Here is an 18517-nt window from a genome sequence, read left to right on the forward strand (position 1 = left end):
TCTCCACGTGTTAATCGTGCTGTGTTCAGTCGTTCCGAGTCACAAACGCAGATTTGCTCTCCGTGCGTCTTTGTTTGCTCACTCTGCAGCCTCTCTCCCACATGTGGGGGCCACGTGGTGCCAATCCTTTGTGTTGCAGCGTGTGTGTCTTTCAGAGGAGCTGCCGATTTGTCGAGCTAATAGTGCTCACCTTCTCCTCCCTCGTTATTTTAAAAATATATATATATATTTTTCTGTCTGATTTGTTCTGCGTTGTGCTGACACTAAGTCTGTCCGCTGCTTCCAGTCTCTATCTCACACACACAGGCCCACTCTTGTGCTGAATTAAGTCTTTATACTGCACCCTTTACACACACACACACACACACACACACACACTTCAGACTCAGACTTATTACCGCTCGCTTCATAATTCTTTAATCCCCGTGCTGAAGGTGTGCGATGGCGAGTTTTTTTGTCGGTTAATCTGACACGCTTGTGAGTCTACATGCGTGTTCGCGTGGTGAGTTTTGGGTGGCGGCGGCGGCGGCGGTGGGGGCACAGTTGGGGCAGGTGCAGAGACAGCTGGTGTGGGCAGCTCCAACCGAGGGGGAGGACCGGGAGCGACAGCGAAAAGATTCCTGGAGGACAACATGAGCGGAGGGCGGCGAATGGGCTGAAGAGGGAAACTGGACTCACAATTCCAGCAGCTTTCTGCTTCCTTTGTTTTCACCGCCGCCGCCGAAAGGCAGCAGGCAGTCGGTGTTTTGTGTGTGTGTGTGTGTGTGTGTGCTCGTTTGCTTCCCTGTTAGCAAAATTCAGTTCAGTTTATTCATGTTGTCACAACAAAAGTCGTCTCAGGTCTCTGTACAGAAACATTCAGACATTATAAAAGCCGAATATGTAAAAGTTATCTGTCTAAGGAAACCAGCAGGTTGCGTTCAGCCTCCCATCCTGAGCAGCAGGTTGGCGACAGTGGGAAGGAAAAACTCACTTTTAACAGGAAGAAACCTCCAGCAGAACCAGAACCAGAACCAGAACTAGAACCAGAACCAGGACGAACAGCCATCTGCTTCAACCGGCTGAGGTTGGAGGACAGGAAGGAGACAAACACAGGATGACTGGTTCAGATGTAGTTTCTTTAGCAAGTAAAACAAATAAAAACACGTTAATGATAGAAATAATCACAGCAGAGAGTAAAGACAGCAGCAGAGGGAGGACATGTGGACAGTTTGTCCTCCAGCTGTCTCAGCCTGTAGCAGCAGAACTAAAGGAGACCTCAGGAAACCCAAACTATAGGATTTATCAGAAAGGAAAGTCTTAAAATTAGTCAGAGGCTGAAGGACAGAAACTGGAAGTTGGTTCCACCAGAGAGGAGCCTGAGAACTGAAAGCTTCGCCTCCCGTTTTAGAAACTCTAGGAAGCACGAGTAAACCTGCAGTCTGAGAGGGAAAATATGGACCAATAAGATCTTTAATGTAAGCTGGAGCTGGGTTGTTGAGAGCTTTTGTTTGTTAGGAGGAAGATTTTAAATTCTGTTCTGAATTTGACAGGAAGCGGGAGACGTTTAACAGCAGCTGATGTTAGTTTCCTCTGTGTCTGTCACATGATGCCTGTTTGACAGAACTTCAAAAATCACCAGACTATCCCTTTAATCTCTTACCTGCTTGTACACCGCTCTTTGAACAACCTCAGCTTGGAGAAATAGTTTAATTCTGTAAATCTGCTCGTTAATCCGGACAGAATTAAACTTTATTTAACTCTTAATAGCAAATAACCCCACTTTTAAAAACTCTGAACTGTCACTTTAAAGTCCGCCGCGTGTTTTTAACTCCATTTTGTTTCACGGTTCATGTTGGGACTTAAATATGTGGCGTAAAAAAACAAACCAAAGATCCCTTCTCAAAGAACCGGGCCATATGTCAGCTTCTTTGTCTCCTGTGTGTAAAACCGATGAGCGGACCTTCGCTGCCCTCTGGTGGCCGGACGTGGACGTGCATCCTGTGTTTGTGGTCGGTTTAATAACATGATTCCCTTTTTTTTTTTTTTTTTTTGTGTTTCCCCCTCAGGAGGAGGCCATCCCGGAGCTGGAGATAGACGTGGACGAGCTGCTGGACATGCCCAGCGACGTGGAGCGGGCAGCCAGGGTGAAGGTAAGAAGGAAAAAAACGCCACGTAAATCAGCAAGAACCCGAACGAAGCCGCCGTTTCATGCCGTTTCCTCTGCGTTTCAGGACCTGCTGGTCGACTGTTTCAAACCCACGGAGGTAAAGCAGCTTCCCTTCATCGTTACCTCCTGAAAGCTTTTTTGTTTTTGTTTGTTTTTAAGTGTGTGATCTGTTTCCCCTCGCAGGACTTCATCTCAGAGCTGCTCGACAAGATCCGAGGAATGCAGAAGCTCTCCACGCCTCAGAAGAAATGATGATCCCCCTCCTCCTCTTCGTCCGACGTGTCCCCCACCCGGCCACCTCTTCCTCTTCGGCCCTCAGCTCGTCTTCCTACCGCACCCCACCTTTTTATTATTATTATCACGTTTTTAATTTAACGTCAGCCTTCCTCTGTCGAAGATCATGAAATGTTACGAGTTCTGTTCGCTTCTAAAACGGACCCGGGCTCTCTCCGAATCCCAGGCCGCCATTTTTTATTTTTTTGGCTCCTTTCTTCCTCGTCCAGCTCCTCTTCCTCCCATCTGTCTGAGGAGGAGCAGGAGAGGAGCCCAGTCCCATAATTACTAAAAAAATAAATAAATAAATAAAAAAGCGGGGGGCGGCTGAGAGTGGGAAGAGGAACAAGAGGAAAAACGAGCCCACAGCCAAAACACGAACAAGCAGAGTGGGGCAAACGCCGAGCAGATTCATCGTTTTTCATCTTTTATAAATCTTTTGGGTTTTTGTGCTTTAGTTTGAGGGCTTGAAGATAATCTTTTTTTTAGTTTTTTATTTTAAACCTTTATTCGGGGGGCTCAGCTCGAACCTCCCCTCCCTCCCGCTGCAGCGTTGCGTTTAAAGACCGTCGTCTTTTTGCGCGTCTCCTGGAGGGGGGAAAAAAAAACAAAACAATCCGCACTGTGTCATTTTGGGGGGGGAGAAAAGCCGAACGTCTGACTGCCGCGGCGTGTATATTTAGCTCGGCAGAAGAGGGGAAAATTTGATGCCTGGAGACGGAAACGCCGGCGTGGCCAGAGCAGAAAAAAGAAATCCGATTTTTTTTTTTTCAGGATTTCTCTCCTGAAACGTGGCGTCCGCTCGGCCCACACACCCACCACGTGTGTCTGTGTTGCTAAATGCTAAATAGTGTGTGTTGCTACATAACGTACGGCAACGTGTGCGTCGTAGTCCGGAGTGTTTTTGGGGCCTGTAGATTCTGCCGTGGCGTAGGACAGATTCCTTTTTATCCGTATGGGACTGGTTCCTGTTTTTAATTGCTCGTTGTCACACCGGCTCACAGTCCGAACGGGAACTAAAAAAAGCTGCCTTTTTTGAAAAAACAAATCACAGCATCCCAGTTTGTCGTGTTTTCCTCCTTCTTTTTTTAATAACAGAGCAGCCATTTTGTAAGAAACAGTTTCCCAGAGAAGAAGCCATTTTCATCCCGCCGCTCTTCCTTTCCCCTCCATTTTTGTTTTTGCTTTCTTTACTTTAAAAAACAAAAAAAAACAAACGGATGTTGCCTTAGTTATAATTTGTTACACAAACCAAAAACAAAAAGAAAAAAAAAGCAAAAAGAGATTCTTTCTTTTTTTCTTCTTCTTCTTCTTCTTAGACGTGTGTTTAATACGTAGGCCTCGATTCAAGTGGTTCTGTTTAGATTTGCTCTGTTTTTATTGTGACCACGACGCGTCTCAACGCTGAGCCTCGGCTCAAACCCGCCGGTCCATCGGGGAAATCCGCTTGGGCGCGATCGCTGTTGCCTTTTTCCTGCATGGCGTTTCCAAACCGCGCTCCTCCGGTTCCGATCCGTCGGCTGCTCCGGGCCTCTGAGTGGAGTTTAATCCGGGTTTGGGTTCCACCTTCTTAGACTGTTATCGACAAGTCAGAATTTTTTTTTTTGTTTGTTTTCTTTGGGTTTTTTTTTTACCGTCGGTGAAAAACAGGAAAAAAAAAGGTTATATATCGAGCGATTATCATCAAGGCGGAACACGAGCGCTGAACCCCGCAGATCGAGCGTTTTGTTTTTTGACAATGATTAGATAAACAAATGTAGCAATATGAACAACAGGTTTTGTTTTTTGCCCAATTTTGTTACACTTTTATGCAACTTTAATAAAAACATTTAAAATAAACTTCGAGTCGATCTGATCTTTATTGTGTCGAGTCAGCGTTCTAACTGCTGAGTCAGGGTTCTAACTGCTGAGTCATCATTTATGCTGCTGAGTCATCATTGACACTGCTGAGTCAGCTTTAAGACTGCTGAGTCATCATTTACGCTGCTGAGTCATCATTTACACTGCTGAGTCAGCTTTAAGACTGCTGAGTCATCATTTACGCTGCTGAGTCGTCATTTACGCTGCCGAGTCATCATTTTCGCTGCTGAGTCATCATTTTCGCTGCTGAGTCAGCTTTAACACTGCTGAGTCAGCTTTAAGACTGCTGAGTAATCATTTACGCTGCCGAGTCAGGGTTCTAACTGCTGTGTCGGCGTTCAGACTGCTGAGTCAGCTTGTACTTTTTGTTTATAATTTCCTCTGTACGTTTTTTTTTCAGCTCTGCACACTTTTTAAACAGCTTTTAAATCAAAACATTCAGTTTGATCAGGAATGCTGAGCTGTGACTTTTAGTTTTTGTAACTTTTATACTTTTATTTATTTAATTTATTTACAAATATATTCTATATAGAAACACATTCTTAATCTTTCAAAAACATCCTCTGCCTTTGGATGCTCGCTCTGTTTTAGTCTTCTTGTGCTAATTTTAGCTACTGTTTTTGCCAAATTTAGGTTTTAGCTATAATTTAGCTAATTTTAGCATTTNTCCACACTGGTGAGTCATCATTTACGCTGCTGAGTCAGGGTTCTAACTGCTGAGTCAGCTTTAAGACTGCTGAGTCATCATTGACACTGCAGAGTCAGCTTTAAGACTGCTGAGTCATCATTTACGCTGCTGAGTCAGCTTTAAGACTGCTGAGTCATCATTTACGCTGCTGAGTCATCATTTACGCTGCTGAGTCAGGGTTCTAACTGCTGAGTCAGCTTTAAGACTGCTGAGTCATCATTGACACTGCTGAGTCAGCTTTAAGACTGCTGAGTCATCATTTACGCTGCTGAGTCATCATTTACACTGCTGAGTCAGCTTTAAGACTGCTGAGTCATCATTTACGCTGCTGAGTCGTCATTTACGCTGCCGAGTCATCATTTTCGCTGCTGAGTCATCATTTTCGCTGCTGAGTCAGCTTTAACACTGCTGAGTCAGCTTTAAGACTGCTGAGTAATCATTTACGCTGCCGAGTCAGGGTTCTAACTGCTGTGTCGGCGTTCAGACTGCTGAGTCAGCTTGTACTTTTTGTTTATAATTTCCTCTGTACGTTTTTTTTTCAGCTCTGCACACTTTTTAAACAGCTTTTAAATCAAAACATTCAGTTTGATCAGGAATGCTGAGCTGTGACTTTTAGTTTTTGTAACTTTTATACTTTTATTTATTTAATTTATTTACAAATATATTCTATATAGAAACACATTCTTAATCTTTCAAAAACATCCTCTGCCTTTGGATGCTCGCTCTGTTTTAGTCTTCTTGTGCTAATTTTAGCTACTGTTTTTGCCAAATTTAGGTTTTAGCTATAATTTAGCTAATTTTAGCATTTAGCTATAGCTTTACCTTTTTTCAGGGCAGGGTAGTTTTAACTTAACTTTTAGCGTTTGTTTTGTTTGTTTTGCTCATTTAAGCTCTTAGCTAAAGTTTATCTAATTATAGCTTTCAGCTCGTGTTTTGCTGTTTGTAGTTACTTTCCTTTTGTTCAAACTTCAGCTCAGTTTCAGCTTCTTTAGCTGGATTCTACATTTTAGCAGAAACTGTGAACCTCTGGAGTTAAAGCTTTTTTTTAAAACCAGTAAATGTAAACATTTGGACTTTTTGTGTGTTGAGAAACTGAAACTGAAGCTAATAGGCCGCTTTGTGCTGTAAAACCTTTAGTGTTTATTAATATAAATAATATTTAAAACACTGATTTTATTGCCCTGTTGGGGTTTTCTCTCCTTTATCGCACATATTTTTTTTAAAAAACCTTCAAACTGAACATCTGTGTGGCTTTCAGGACCTATCGGGTTTGAAATATTGGAGATAAATTTGGGATTTGGGTGAAACGAATCAGAAAGTCGAACCCTCTCAGTAACTTGACAGTCAGGGAGCGACGGACGCAGGTGCCTGGTTACCAGGGTGACCATAATGAGCCACTGGCTCTTCTCATATGTCAACATGTGGGTCTGTTTTTATCTTTTATTGTAGAAAATTCCAAAGTTATTTTTGGTGTTTGCTGCGTTGACACTTTGAAATTTCTTCAGATATTTTCTATTTTTTCTTCTTTCTTAGCTGGACTTTTCAGAGGTTTCGTGTCTCTTTGGTGACACCTTGTGGTTGAAACGTGTACGGCAGCAGAGGGGACGATGCTGTTTGCTCGGTGGGAAGTAAAGGATAAATTTATGGTCGGATGAATCTAAAGCTGCATTAATCAGACATTATCTGAGAGAAATCTGTGTCACACATTCAGCTTTTTACAGCCGACTTATTTTACCGACACGTCGCTGCTGATGCTTCATCACTGGCATTTTCTCCATTTTAATAAAAAGTCCTCTTGGCATCACTCTTAAAAAAAGCTAAATGTATTCATTATTTGTTTGTTTTTTTGTTTACAACAGCCAGTCAGTGTTATTTATATTCTCATTGTTTTCATCCCATTTTAAAATAGGACAGACATCACTTCCATCTAATAAATTAAAATCCTTAATAAAACAAATTAACTTAAATAACAAACACAAATTATATTCTATAGTATTGTATTGTGTTTTTAAGATGGATTGTGATTGGTTGGCCAAATCTGTTCCTGCATTCTGATTGGCCAGAGGAGTTCCGGGTCGGCGCTCTTCCCCATTAGTCAGATGACCCGGAGCTCCCGGAGCTGATTGGCTGAGCCGACGGGATTGTTGAGTCCGGCAAAGTGTCGAACTGACGAAGAGGCTGGCGAAGAGGAAGTACTTTTCAAAGATGGAAGTATTCAAATAAATAAAAAGAAAACGAACAAAACTTCCAACTTTTTCCACACCTCGGCATCAAACCAGGTGAGCATCTTTGCGTCCCGGCCGTCAGATATGAGCGATTTGTTTACAAACAAGCACCGCCTGCCTTTGCGGACGGGCGGCGTTTGTTAATCCGTGTGTGCGGCGAGGAAGACCGGAATAAAAGATGCTCCGGTGGTTCTCCGGCGTATTTGTTGGCATTAAAACGCGGATTAAGTTGTTTTCTATTAGTCGCCCCTTGGGTTCAGGGTGAATATCTCCTTTTTAAATAAGTTATTCGGTGTGTAAACATGATGAGCAGGCAGTCTTTCAGTGTTAGCTAGTGTTGCACTTGACTTCGCTGCGCGCTCGCCGCTATTTTATTATTATTATTTTTAAAGCAAACACAATGAGACGAGTTTTTCTTTTCCCCTCTCGGGGTATATGAGTAAAACACACGCCGGACACGACCGTCTCCCGTCCAACTCGGGTGTTTAGTTAACTCTAAATAACCACTGTTGCTCTCGTCGTTTACCGTTTCACTCAATGACATCACGGAAGCTACTGATCGTCAAGCTATGCGCGATGGCTAGACACCCGACTTCCGGCTTGCTACAAAATAAAATCCCTTTAAATTAAATTTGATTTGACTAATTGTTTTAATTTTTATAGCGTTACCCTTTAACACAGTTTAAAATGCATACATGAAGTGTTTTTTATTTTGATTTTGGCAGTTTATTAGAAGAAAATTGCCATTTCCGGTCTAAAGCGGAAGTAGCTTCAAAGACGTAGTATTAACCATAAAGGCAGTTGAGCATCTCTCTCTGTTGTGTGTTTATTTTAGCATTTGCCTCCTTTACAGATGAGACACTTATTTGTAGTTGACCACAGACACTTTTATGTGTTTAAAGATGTATACAGTGTTTTCCTCTAATGCTCCTTTTAAACAGGTTATAATAATTTTTTGATAATTTGTTCATTAGTGGATGCAGGTGTTGGTTTTCTAATGTGTGCACAAGTCTTGAACAAATTTAAATTTATTTTTCTGTTTGTGTATGATCACTAATAGGATGTAGAAAGTGAATTATGTAATTATCTGCACACCCACTATAAGTTAATCCTGTTTGTATTTATTGCTGTTTATTTCACTTGTGATCCTTAAAAAGGGTTCATTTTTGTTTTGCACAGAACTTGTAGGCCTCTGCTTTTCATTCCTGATGTTCGCCATCGGATCCATCTAGATCATAACAGACATTTATGGTGTTTAAGTCCATAAAAAAAAGAAATGTATAAATATGAAAGTGGTGGTCTGACCTCATGTCTCCAGCCCGCCATGCCCGCCCAGCCCCCTGAGAGGGAACCGGAGGAGGAGATGGAGGCAGACGGAGAGTCGCAGCTCCCGGAGGCCAACGGAGAGGTGGAGGAAGTGAAGGAGAGCGAAAGGAGGGGAGGAGGAGGAGGAGGAGGAGGAGAGGAGACCATGGAGGAAAGTACGGAGGAGCGGGAGAGCGACATGGAGGAGAGTGAGGAGGTGGAAGAAGAGGAGGAGGAGGAGGAAGAGAGTTCAGGTAAACTAAAAATTACAAACAAATCAGAGTGTTTATTTCACAGCAACGCCAGATTAAAAAATGAACCGTTTCTCTGTCTTCTGCCTCTCCGAGAAGAGATGGATGATGAAGACTGCGAGCGGAGGAGAGGGGAGTGTCTGGACGAGATGATGGATCTGGAGAAACAGTTTCAGGAGCTCAAAGAGAAGTAGGTTTAAGAAAACTATTCCCTTCTGTTACAAACGCACTCATTTATCTTTTCTGCAGTTTGGGACACTTTTTAATTCATCCCAATTTGACCCAGGCAGGAGAAAATATTAAACATGTTAAAGTAAAACGACCGGCTCTGTTAGTTTTAGGCTTCAGTGTTGCTTAAATCCTCATTTTCTCTTTAAACTATTAAAAATTATTGTCTAAAAGGTTATATGGGTTCAATTTTATGCCTCAGGTTTCGGTCCTGCAGTTCTTTTGTTGCATTATAATAAAATAAGGACTATTTCCAACTAGGAAAAAGGTTAAAACTGCACCAATAAAGAGATTTTTAAGTCAAGTTACCATAAAGAAGTACTGGTAGGGCTTATTTTTAGCTTATTTTCAGCCTAAAGTAGCTGCGACTGAGGCTGTGTTGTTCACAGCACAGAAACATTAAGAGCAAAAAAGTTTATTTGTTCCTCTTCCTGAAGTACAGCGAATGCAGCTGAGTGGAAATAAAGAGGAAAAAAGCTGCATAATTTTACTCTGAAGTGTGAATTAACAGGATCCCACAGATCCAAACAGCTCACTAATTTAAGCTTTATCTAGATAGCGTCTTTAACAGATAAAAATCACATTTGTGTTGCAATAAAATACGGAACAATGGGACAAAGATATATAAAGGCTTTTAAAATTAACGAGCAAATTAAAAATAATAAAAACCTAAATTCAAACATCTTCAGCTGCTTCTCCTCGCTGTCAACACATCGGATAAACGAGGTGAGGTGCTCAGAAAAGTCTCTCCTCTAGTTTTAAATCGAGTTTGAGGAACAACTAATTATTTAAGATATTTAAAACCTAATTTAGCTCCAATAAAGGGACAGAGTTCCTCATTCAGACACTAAAATACGAACTCCGAAGTGCAAACCGAGCGACGATTCCTCCTTCGTTTGCTCCGGCTCTCGTCTCGCTGTGACGCCGGCGCCCGATCCTCTGCAGATTGTTCCGGGAGCGGCTGAACCAGGTGAAGGTGAAGCTGGACGAGGTGCTGACGGGAAAGGCGGGAGAGTACCGAGAACCCCTGGCTGCCCTGCAGAACAGCATGCAGATACGGACACAAGTGGCTGGTAAAAAAAAAAATAAAATAAACTTTTATATTTTACTTGCTGCAATTTCTCCAGATCTCAGAAATATTAGTTACTGCTCTTTCAGACTCGCTAATATTTGATATTCGAAGGGTTATAACAAACATATAGTGACGTGAAAAACGTTGCATCTGTTGTAAAAACAGCGCTTGCAGGTAAAAGCACCGGAACATAAAACTGACTCTGTGTCGCCGTTCTCATAAAAAAGTAGAATTATTCCTTTCGGATGATGCGCTAAGGGTCTGAATGAAGAGGATTTTGTCTCGGTGCAAAGCTTCCGACGATATGTGTGAAGAACAATCCTTTAACGTCTGTTTCCTGTGTGTCGTCCTGCAGGAGTGTACAGGGAGCTGTGTCTGCAGGTCATCAAACACAAGCATGAGTGTGAAATTCAAGGAGCGAGGCAGCATCTGGAGGTGACGCACTAAAAACTTAAAAACCCTGAAAGTGGCCCTTCAAACCGACGATCGGGACCACAGTCGAGGTCCGGCGTCCAGCTCAGACGCCACGGCAGCAAAGCTGTTTTGTTTTTTGCACATTTATGCTGAGAATTTAAAAATTAGGCTTCAGATCGGAACATTTAAGGAGGTGGTTCAGATCCTTCAAAGCGGGAAAACGGCCCCGAACGGTTGGGATCTCGTTTATTGCAGGTTTCTCTTTTGACTCACCTCAGGTTGGAGAAATAGTTTAATTCCGACTGGATTAACAAACTAACGGCTAATCCAAGCAAGTCAAGATTATCTTTTATCAGATCTCAAAAATATCAAAGCGTTTTTTTGGGGCTTTTTTTGTACGAAAGCTGATTTATAAACCTTCACACTGCTGTCAGTTCCACATTACGGGGGTTATTTGTATAGAGTTCCAGGTTTTGTGTTATTTTGCAGTTGCCGATAGCATTAGCAGCTAGCTGTAGCACTTCCTGCAGGGATGCCTGCCTCAGTTACAAAGTAAAGTAAAATTACCAGCACTGTAGAGGTTGGAGATTGGAGTTGTCGGCTCCTCAATCCGATCAAAATTAAACCTTATTTCTTCAAACTTCGGTCGTTCAGAGAGGTATCTGCGACAGGTAAGATAGTGACTGTTTACGGTGTTTCCACAGAACCCCACTCCAGAGGTTCTGAACTGTCCCTTTTAGCCAGTTCAAGTCCTCAGTTCAGCTCCTTCAACCGGAGGAGAAAAGCTTCAACGGGAGTCGTTTGTGTCTCGCAAAGATTACGCAACCACAGGCGAGCGTTTGGAGCTGCTCGCAGGTGATTAAAGGTGATGATCTGTGTGCCGCAGAGTGAGCGCTCCCTGCTGTTTGACGCCATGAAGGCGGAGCTCCTGGAGAAGATCCGAAGGCTGGAGGAGGACAGACAGAACATAGACCTCACCTCGGGTAAACGCCACGCTGTTTATTTTACTGACAAATCAGCCGCGGTTAATCAAAAGTCGTCAGGTGGAGCAGTGACTACGAGGAGGTCAGAGGTCACGAAGGGGCGGGACTTCAAGGATTTAGGGGAGAGTGTGGTGAAGAGGTGAAGAAGAGAGTCCAGGCGGGAGGGAGTGGAGGGAGAAAGGTTTCCCAGACAGTGGTGAGAGCGGCCATGTTGGACGGTTTGGAGACGAAAAGACAGGAGACAGAACAGGAAGTGGCAGAGCTGAAAGAAGAAAAAATCTGAAGTCTGAAGCTAACAGAAGCAGCTAAAAGCTAAAAGCAACGAAGGAGGAAAATATATGTAACAGAAAAAAAAGAAATGAGCCGAACGTTTTGATACATAAAACAGCCTAAAGTCTGCAGAAATACGGCAAAAAACCCAAAAACATACAGAAGAATATAAAAACAGGAAAACGTTTCTGTGATTCAGCATTCAGACGATAAAAATAATCATAAATGTTGTATTTTAGAGGAAAGTTGAGTCTTTTATAAGTTGTTTCTCAGCAGAACCGATCCACCTTTTACTAACTTCAAACATGAAGAAAACTTTTGTTTCTAAATAAGGTGTTAAGTCGGCCATTTTCCCCTCCTTCTTCCAGAGTGGAGCGACGAGATGAGAAGCAAGAAGTGTAAAAGAAAGAACCTGCTGGGTCGTTCAGACAGGAAGAAGAAAGTCGCTCTGGTTTCAGGTAAAAAACAAACAAATAAAATAAAAATAAAATAAAATTCAGCCCGTTCCGATGAATAAACACCACCGTGTCACAGGGCCTTTCATCGTCTACATGCTGAGGGACATCGACATCCTTGAAGACTGGACCGCCATCAAGAAGGTGAGAGATCCGACCGTTCCGCCGCTTTAATCCCAGGTTATCCTCCGAACCTTTCCTCCGTGTTCTCTCCAGGCCAAAGCAGCTCTGTCGCCGCTGAAGAAGAAGGTGGAAAGTAAGTGAAACCCGGACGGACGCGGTTCGGAGACGCCTCGCTCCGAACGCTCCGCCTCTGACCCCGCCGTGTTCTCCGGTTTGCCTTCCAGAGCGGTGATGACCGGCGACGACATTCCCCACATTCCCAGTTTCTTCCACCGCATCTTCGACGGGAGCTCGGCAGACTCGGCCTCCGACCCTCGCCCCAGCCGCCCCGCTGCTCGTTTCACCCGTCTGCTGTTTAAAATGCGTCCTTAACGATGTGACATTTATGTATTTATAGAATGATTTATAATGCCGATTAAAATTTTAATCTTTTATGACACCAGCGTTTTGTTCTTTTACTGACAGAGTGCATCTCTGAGGGTCAGTATTTCATCACCTGGTAGAAGTTTGGATGATATTCTCTTCCATCCACGCTTCTCAAACCGCTCCATCAGCTCCCTCTGCTGGTTAGACGGTGGAAAGAATCAATTTTCAGGGATTTCTTTATGCTTTAAAAGTTTCACCTGTTAGTGAAGAAGCAAAACAATCTAAAAGTGTCCTTAAAAAGCTGTCTATAGGGGTAAAAAATATCTTACCTGTTGCAGATAGCTCTTAGAATGACCTCAGTTTGGAGAAATAAGCTTCACCTTGCAACAAGGCTTCTGATATCATCTGAAAGTTTATTTCCTCTTAAACCAGAGGGCGTCGAACTCAGAAACACAAGGAGGCCAAAATTAACATTTTGGTCCCAGCCAAGGGCCAATCACGATCAATATTTGTTGAAAGTATACATAAATTAACCTCAGTTTTAGCCGTAATATATTAAATTATTCAAACAGGTAATATCAAGTAACTTTTCTGAGTTACATATTCTACAGAATTTAGAACAAACTTAGTTTGACGCGTCATTAGCCATCATTTCTTCTGTTTTCTTATGAGTTTTTCCTCCATTAAAGCAGCTAAAAAGCCGTCAACAAAACTCCGATCCTACAGATTCTAACATTTATCTGAAACAGGAAGAAAATACAGAAAAAGACATTAAAACATCAAAGTTGACTCGCTCTCAGGGCAGATATCCAACATCGTCTCCTGAATGTTTAACCAACAAGAGTTTGATCGGTCCCGCCTTTTCTACTTCAAAATAAAAGCTTCCTGAGAAATTAAAACTACTTTTCTTGGCTTCAAAGCAACAAGAAGACGTCAGTAAACAGAAATAAGAGGCGACAGAGACTCAATCTGTCACCGACCGGACGGACGGACGGATCTGATGAAGCTTAAATGTTGTCTTAGGGGGGCCAGATAAAGTGTCACCAAGGGCCGGATCTGGCCCGCGGGCCTCAATTTTGACATGTGTGTCTTAAACGGAGCCGACATTTTTTAGGAAAACACATTCGTGTGTCGAGCAGCAGAGCTGAACGAACGCCTTCCCAACAAACGTGGCTCCGTTTAAAGAGAAATAAACCGACTTTCAGACGGTGAAGGATTTATATGAACTAAACACACATTTCCTTTTCGTGCTAAGTTTAGTTTCATTTTGACCAGCCTGACGAGCTGAAGGAAGGGCTAAAATTGATTGCTGGCCTCCTAAAACTGCAAAAATCTAATTTTTTAAAGTTTAAATTAAGCTGGAAGGCGTGGTTTTGTAATTCTGAGGCTGCAGGTTGAATTTATAAAAAATAAAAGCTAAATCGACCCCTGAAGAACGGAGCAGACCCAAAAAAATGACATAATTGATTAATTGGTGTGTTTTCCTACAGCTGATGGACGATATGCAACAGGATTTTTACATTTTTGGTCAATAAGGATGTTTCGCTTAACCAAATAAAACAATAATTGCTTAATAACTTAAATATACATATTTAAATATGTGTCTTTTTGGGGAAAAATGTCAATTTTTACACAGAAAATAAACAAATCCGTAAATTTTCTGAATCAGGATTCACACAAAAAGCATCTCATTTGTGTTTTTTTTTCTCAGCTTCCACACAAACTGCACCTGTAAAATTATATTTCATCAAACTTTTAAATTGAAAAGGGATCAAAATGTTCCTGTTAGACTTTTTATTGCAAATGTTTTCTCTTGGGTTTGTTGAAAACGACACCTGCTTTTTACAGAACATTTAAAAACAATTAGATCTTTTTTTCAGATCTTATTCTCGTACGTTCCCTCCTCTTTTTGTTCTGGGTGCCCCTCAGAGACGCTGAACCCCTTCGTCCCGTCGGCGTCCTCCTCCTCCTCCTCCTCACAGCTGCCTGCTGAGTTTACGCGCCTGCCTCTCTTTGGCCTCGAAGGCTGCCTTGGTATCCAGGAGCTCGTCCAGCAGCCGGCGGATCCGGGCCATGTCGAGCTGGGCCGCCTCACAGTGCTCCCTCAGGGCGGCCGACTCCACCCTCAGCTGGGTGGTGGCCGCGGCGAGCTGCTGGCTGCGCTCGCGGCACTGCCTCTGCATCCTCTTGGCGTCGCTCAGGAGGGACTCCACGCTCACCGCCACCGAATCACACTGGGAGCTGGACACGTCCTGGACAGAAATGGAAGGATGGAGGTCAGAACTGGGCTTTCCGGTCTCGTCTGATCGCTGGATTTAGCTTCAGAATCATAATTTACGCCGACTCATAGATAAATTTTGAATTAATAGTTGTATTTGGATGACCAGTGATGAGTTTGTGACGAGCCTACAGGTCTAGAAAAGACACCAAAACACAAAGACTGGTGTCACAAGTTGATCGTTAGTGTTATCGGGCAGTTGCCAGAGCATCTGACAGTCAGTCCAAACAGCATTACCAGCAGATGACGGAGTTTGGTAGGGTTGCCATTGTTGGTTTGCATGAGGCCGAATTATCTTGTGTGACTGCGCGGCGCGTGGGTCGTACAGATGTTGCCACGGCAACAGGCGCCAGTTTGTCAACGTAAGCCGATGGGCGTCTGACGCGGGGTCCTGCAGGGACCCTCTGGCTCGTAAGGTAATGCCAAAAAGTGGTAGTAGTCACCGTTTTAGGCAACTAATAAACAGTTTTATTAAACTGAAAATCACCCAACGGGAACACAGCAACAACAAAGAAGCTAAACGTGATTTAAGAACATTGTCTAAATCAAAACAAAAACAAACAAACTGCAGCCAGACAAGCCAAAGCCAGAGGAAGAACTATTTTCTACATTTTTAGACACTGGAATATTCCCATCCCTCCGTTTACCGCCAGCGGAATATTACCTGAGGACTGATATTTGCTGAAGCAGCGTGTGTCGTTAAATCTGGAGATCAAAAATCTTTCAGCGGTTTTCGGCTGTTTTATTTATTTATTTTGTTCTTCCATGCAAATAAAACATAACTGAGAAGTTAATTTACCAAAATGGACGTAGGAAATTATATCCTACAGAAACGACTGGGCTTCAAAAGGCTGATAAAACAAATTTAACTATAAGTAATCATAAATATGTAGTGACCAAAAGAACGAGATCGCGAATACAAGCGGCTGAAATGAGTTTCCTCCGCAGGGTGTCTGGGCTCTCCCTTAGAGATCGGGTGAGAAGCTCAGTCATCCGGGAGGGACTCAGAGTAGAGCCGCTGCTCCTCCACGTCGAGAGGAGCCAGCTGAGGTGGCTCGGGCATCTGGTGAGGATGCCTCCTGGACGCCTCCCTGGTGACGTCCCACCGAGAGGAGGCCCAGAGGAAGACCCAGGACACGCTGGAGGGACTATGTTTCTCAGCTGGCCTGGGAACACCTCGGGATTCCCCCGGAGGAGCTGGCCCAAGTGGCTGGGGAGAGGGAAGTCTGGGTCTCCCTGCTTAGGCTGCTGCCCCCGCGACCCGACCCCGGATAAACGGAAGAGGATGGATAATTATAAATATACTTAAAATTTTTCTTGGTTTATTCAGTTTTTGACAGTATCCTAAGAATCTATTGGACCATGGCTTTAATTTTCCAACAGATGTCAGGCTGTCAACACAGAGGGAGGCACGTCTGATGTGGGGTCCTGCAGGGATCCTGTTTGAGACCTCTTTTCTTTCTTATATCTACAATAATCTGCAGCTTTAGCTTCTTTATTTCTGGTAACTTTATTTATTTCCTGTAAGTCTGTGTAAATTCTCAGTCATACAAAAAGTTTTGGACACAGGTCACCGGACTGGACTTTGCTTCTTTCCTGAGAGGATTTCTCAGTTCGGACTGACTGGAGCACAATCTGCCGTACCTCCACCTTCTCCCGGGGGTCGTTAGGCCTCTCCATTCACATTAGAGGCATTTTGGTGCAAATTGGCGTGAAAATAACCGGGATCGGGTTCAGAACCGCGCTGCATCTGCTGGAGAGCTGAAAGTCGCCGGCACAAACAACTTAGCTGGAAAGTTGCACTTTTCAAATGAAAAAGAAGCAGAATGTCTTTTAAAAACTTGAGAAGAAGTCCAATTGCCTTAAAAAACACTCACCTTTTACTAATGCTTAAAGCAAACACTGATCTAAACATATTTCCAGCCCTAATTAAACAAATTATCTCCTAATAGGATATAAAAACCTGCCGTATTCATATAAAAATTACAATTACCATAACTCTTTCCTTATCTCTGGACATTATTCAGTTCAAGTAAGATTTCTTGGAGTTTCGGCTGATAGAAATCTAAGCTGTTTGAATCAGATTATTGAAAGAATACATTTGGTTCTGCTTCAGTTGCTCTGGTCTCTTCAATTATTCACGATAAATTTGAGTTTTTCAGCCATAAAGCAGATGGACCGAACCGAACTCGGGCTGTGAGACGTCCAGCGAGGATCAGCGGGTTTAAAACGGGACGTTTGATCTGAGCGAAGGAGCTTAAAGAGGCTCATCGTGGCTCCTGACAGTCCTTCCACCGGCCGCATCTTTCTGACCCGCGGTTTGAAACCAAGCGAGGACGAATCACCATCGGTTCCAGAGTCAGGCTGATCTCGAGTCTTCTGGTCGTCCTCCGAGTCTCGAGTCCCCGGCTGCCGTCTCCAGAAGTGACGCACTCGAGCCTTTCCGTCCCCGCAGCCCTTCACGGATCTCCTGGTTATCTAAAACAACAAAAAGAAGAAAAAGCAGCCGAAGCTCCAGGATTTCTCCTTATACAGGTGGATTTAGCTTCTTCCTTCGCCTCCCTCTGCGTTCCTCTGTTGCTCTCCTCAGGGAGAGCTTCTCTTCTGCCTCGAGCTCAGCTGAGGTCAGGTAATCCTCAGATTAGAGACAGTTGGGGAAAGACGACTTCAGACTGGATTTACACTTGCAGCCAGTTCTCGATAACCCCCGTCTGGTTTGAACGGTAAACAAAACAACAAACGAAACTCGGGTCAGAGTGCTGTTAGTGACCCGAACTTTACTTTGAAACTGAAAACTCTGAACCAGGAGCTCCACCAAGGCCACAGATTAATAAATAGTTTGATCCGGATCCTAATCCGGATCACGACCAAATCTTAATCCGTTGGTTTTTTTTGTTCCAACCCCAACATTTCCTGAACATTTCCTCCAAATCTGATCTTTGCTGACAGACGGACAAACAAACCAACGGACACAACCGGAAACAAAAAGGGTCACATGTAGGAACAGAGACGAGGTTTTAACAAAGAGGTCACCTGTGACCTTTGACCCCATGAACCTTGAAACCAACAGGCATCAACTTTGACCCCTGAGGTGTCCAGCTGTGCAGTTTGATGTTCCTACATCGCGCTGCTGCAGAGTCAGAGCACTGGGTCAGCTGTGAGGTCGACCTTTGACCCCATGACCTTGAAATCAATGGTGATCACCCTTGATCTAAGGTGTCCAGCTGTGAAGTTAAATTTCCCTCCTTTACGTGGTTGCATAATTAGAGCAAAAGGTCACCTTGAAATCAACAGTGATCACACTCGACCCATGAGGTGTCCAGCTGCAGAGTTTAGAGCATGGGCTGATTTGACCTTTGACCTTAACCACCAAACCTTAATCATTTGTTTCGTGTTTGACGTTTCCTGAAGATCCATTCAGAACTTTTTCAGCCATCTTGTCCGCAGACAGACAGAAAACATGACCCCCTTGGCGGAGGTAATAAAAAAAATGAGCCCATTCAGCTAAAACTTTATTATACATTTTTTTATTTTTTAATCAAGACAATAAAACAGACACTCTGTTTGGTGCATCAAG

General features: G+C 43.4%; 2 protein-coding genes across 2 annotated transcripts in view; both read left to right on the forward strand.

Moving 5' to 3' along the window:
* The window catches only part of ppp1r14bb (protein phosphatase 1, regulatory (inhibitor) subunit 14Bb), a 26939-nt gene extending 22678 nt beyond the window's left edge, over positions 1–4261 (forward strand). The window contains exons 2-4 of the mRNA XM_017427976.2: positions 2049–2132; positions 2214–2246; positions 2333–4261. Coding sequence (XP_017283465.1) covers positions 2049–2132; positions 2214–2246; positions 2333–2401 — 186 coding nt within the window. The 3' untranslated portion in view covers positions 2402–4261. The remainder of the gene's footprint in view (positions 1–2048; positions 2133–2213; positions 2247–2332) is intronic.
* Positions 4262–7091: 2830 nt separating this feature from the next.
* Positions 7092–12735, forward strand: brms1 (BRMS1 transcriptional repressor and anoikis regulator). The gene is made up of 10 exons (XM_017427989.3): positions 7092–7249; positions 8514–8754; positions 8851–8941; positions 9925–10052; positions 10407–10486; positions 11352–11448; positions 12087–12176; positions 12253–12317; positions 12390–12429; positions 12521–12735. Exons 2-10 carry the CDS (start codon positions 8520–8522, stop codon positions 12526–12528), a joined length of 834 nt encoding a protein of 277 aa, XP_017283478.1. The 5' UTR covers positions 7092–7249; positions 8514–8519; the 3' UTR covers positions 12529–12735.
* Positions 12736–18517: the final 5782 nt, after the last annotated feature.

This window comes from Kryptolebias marmoratus, linkage group LG7 (genome assembly GCF_001649575.2).
Source record: "Kryptolebias marmoratus isolate JLee-2015 linkage group LG7, ASM164957v2, whole genome shotgun sequence".
In the NCBI taxonomy this organism is placed as follows: Eukaryota; Metazoa; Chordata; class Actinopteri; order Cyprinodontiformes; family Rivulidae; genus Kryptolebias; species Kryptolebias marmoratus.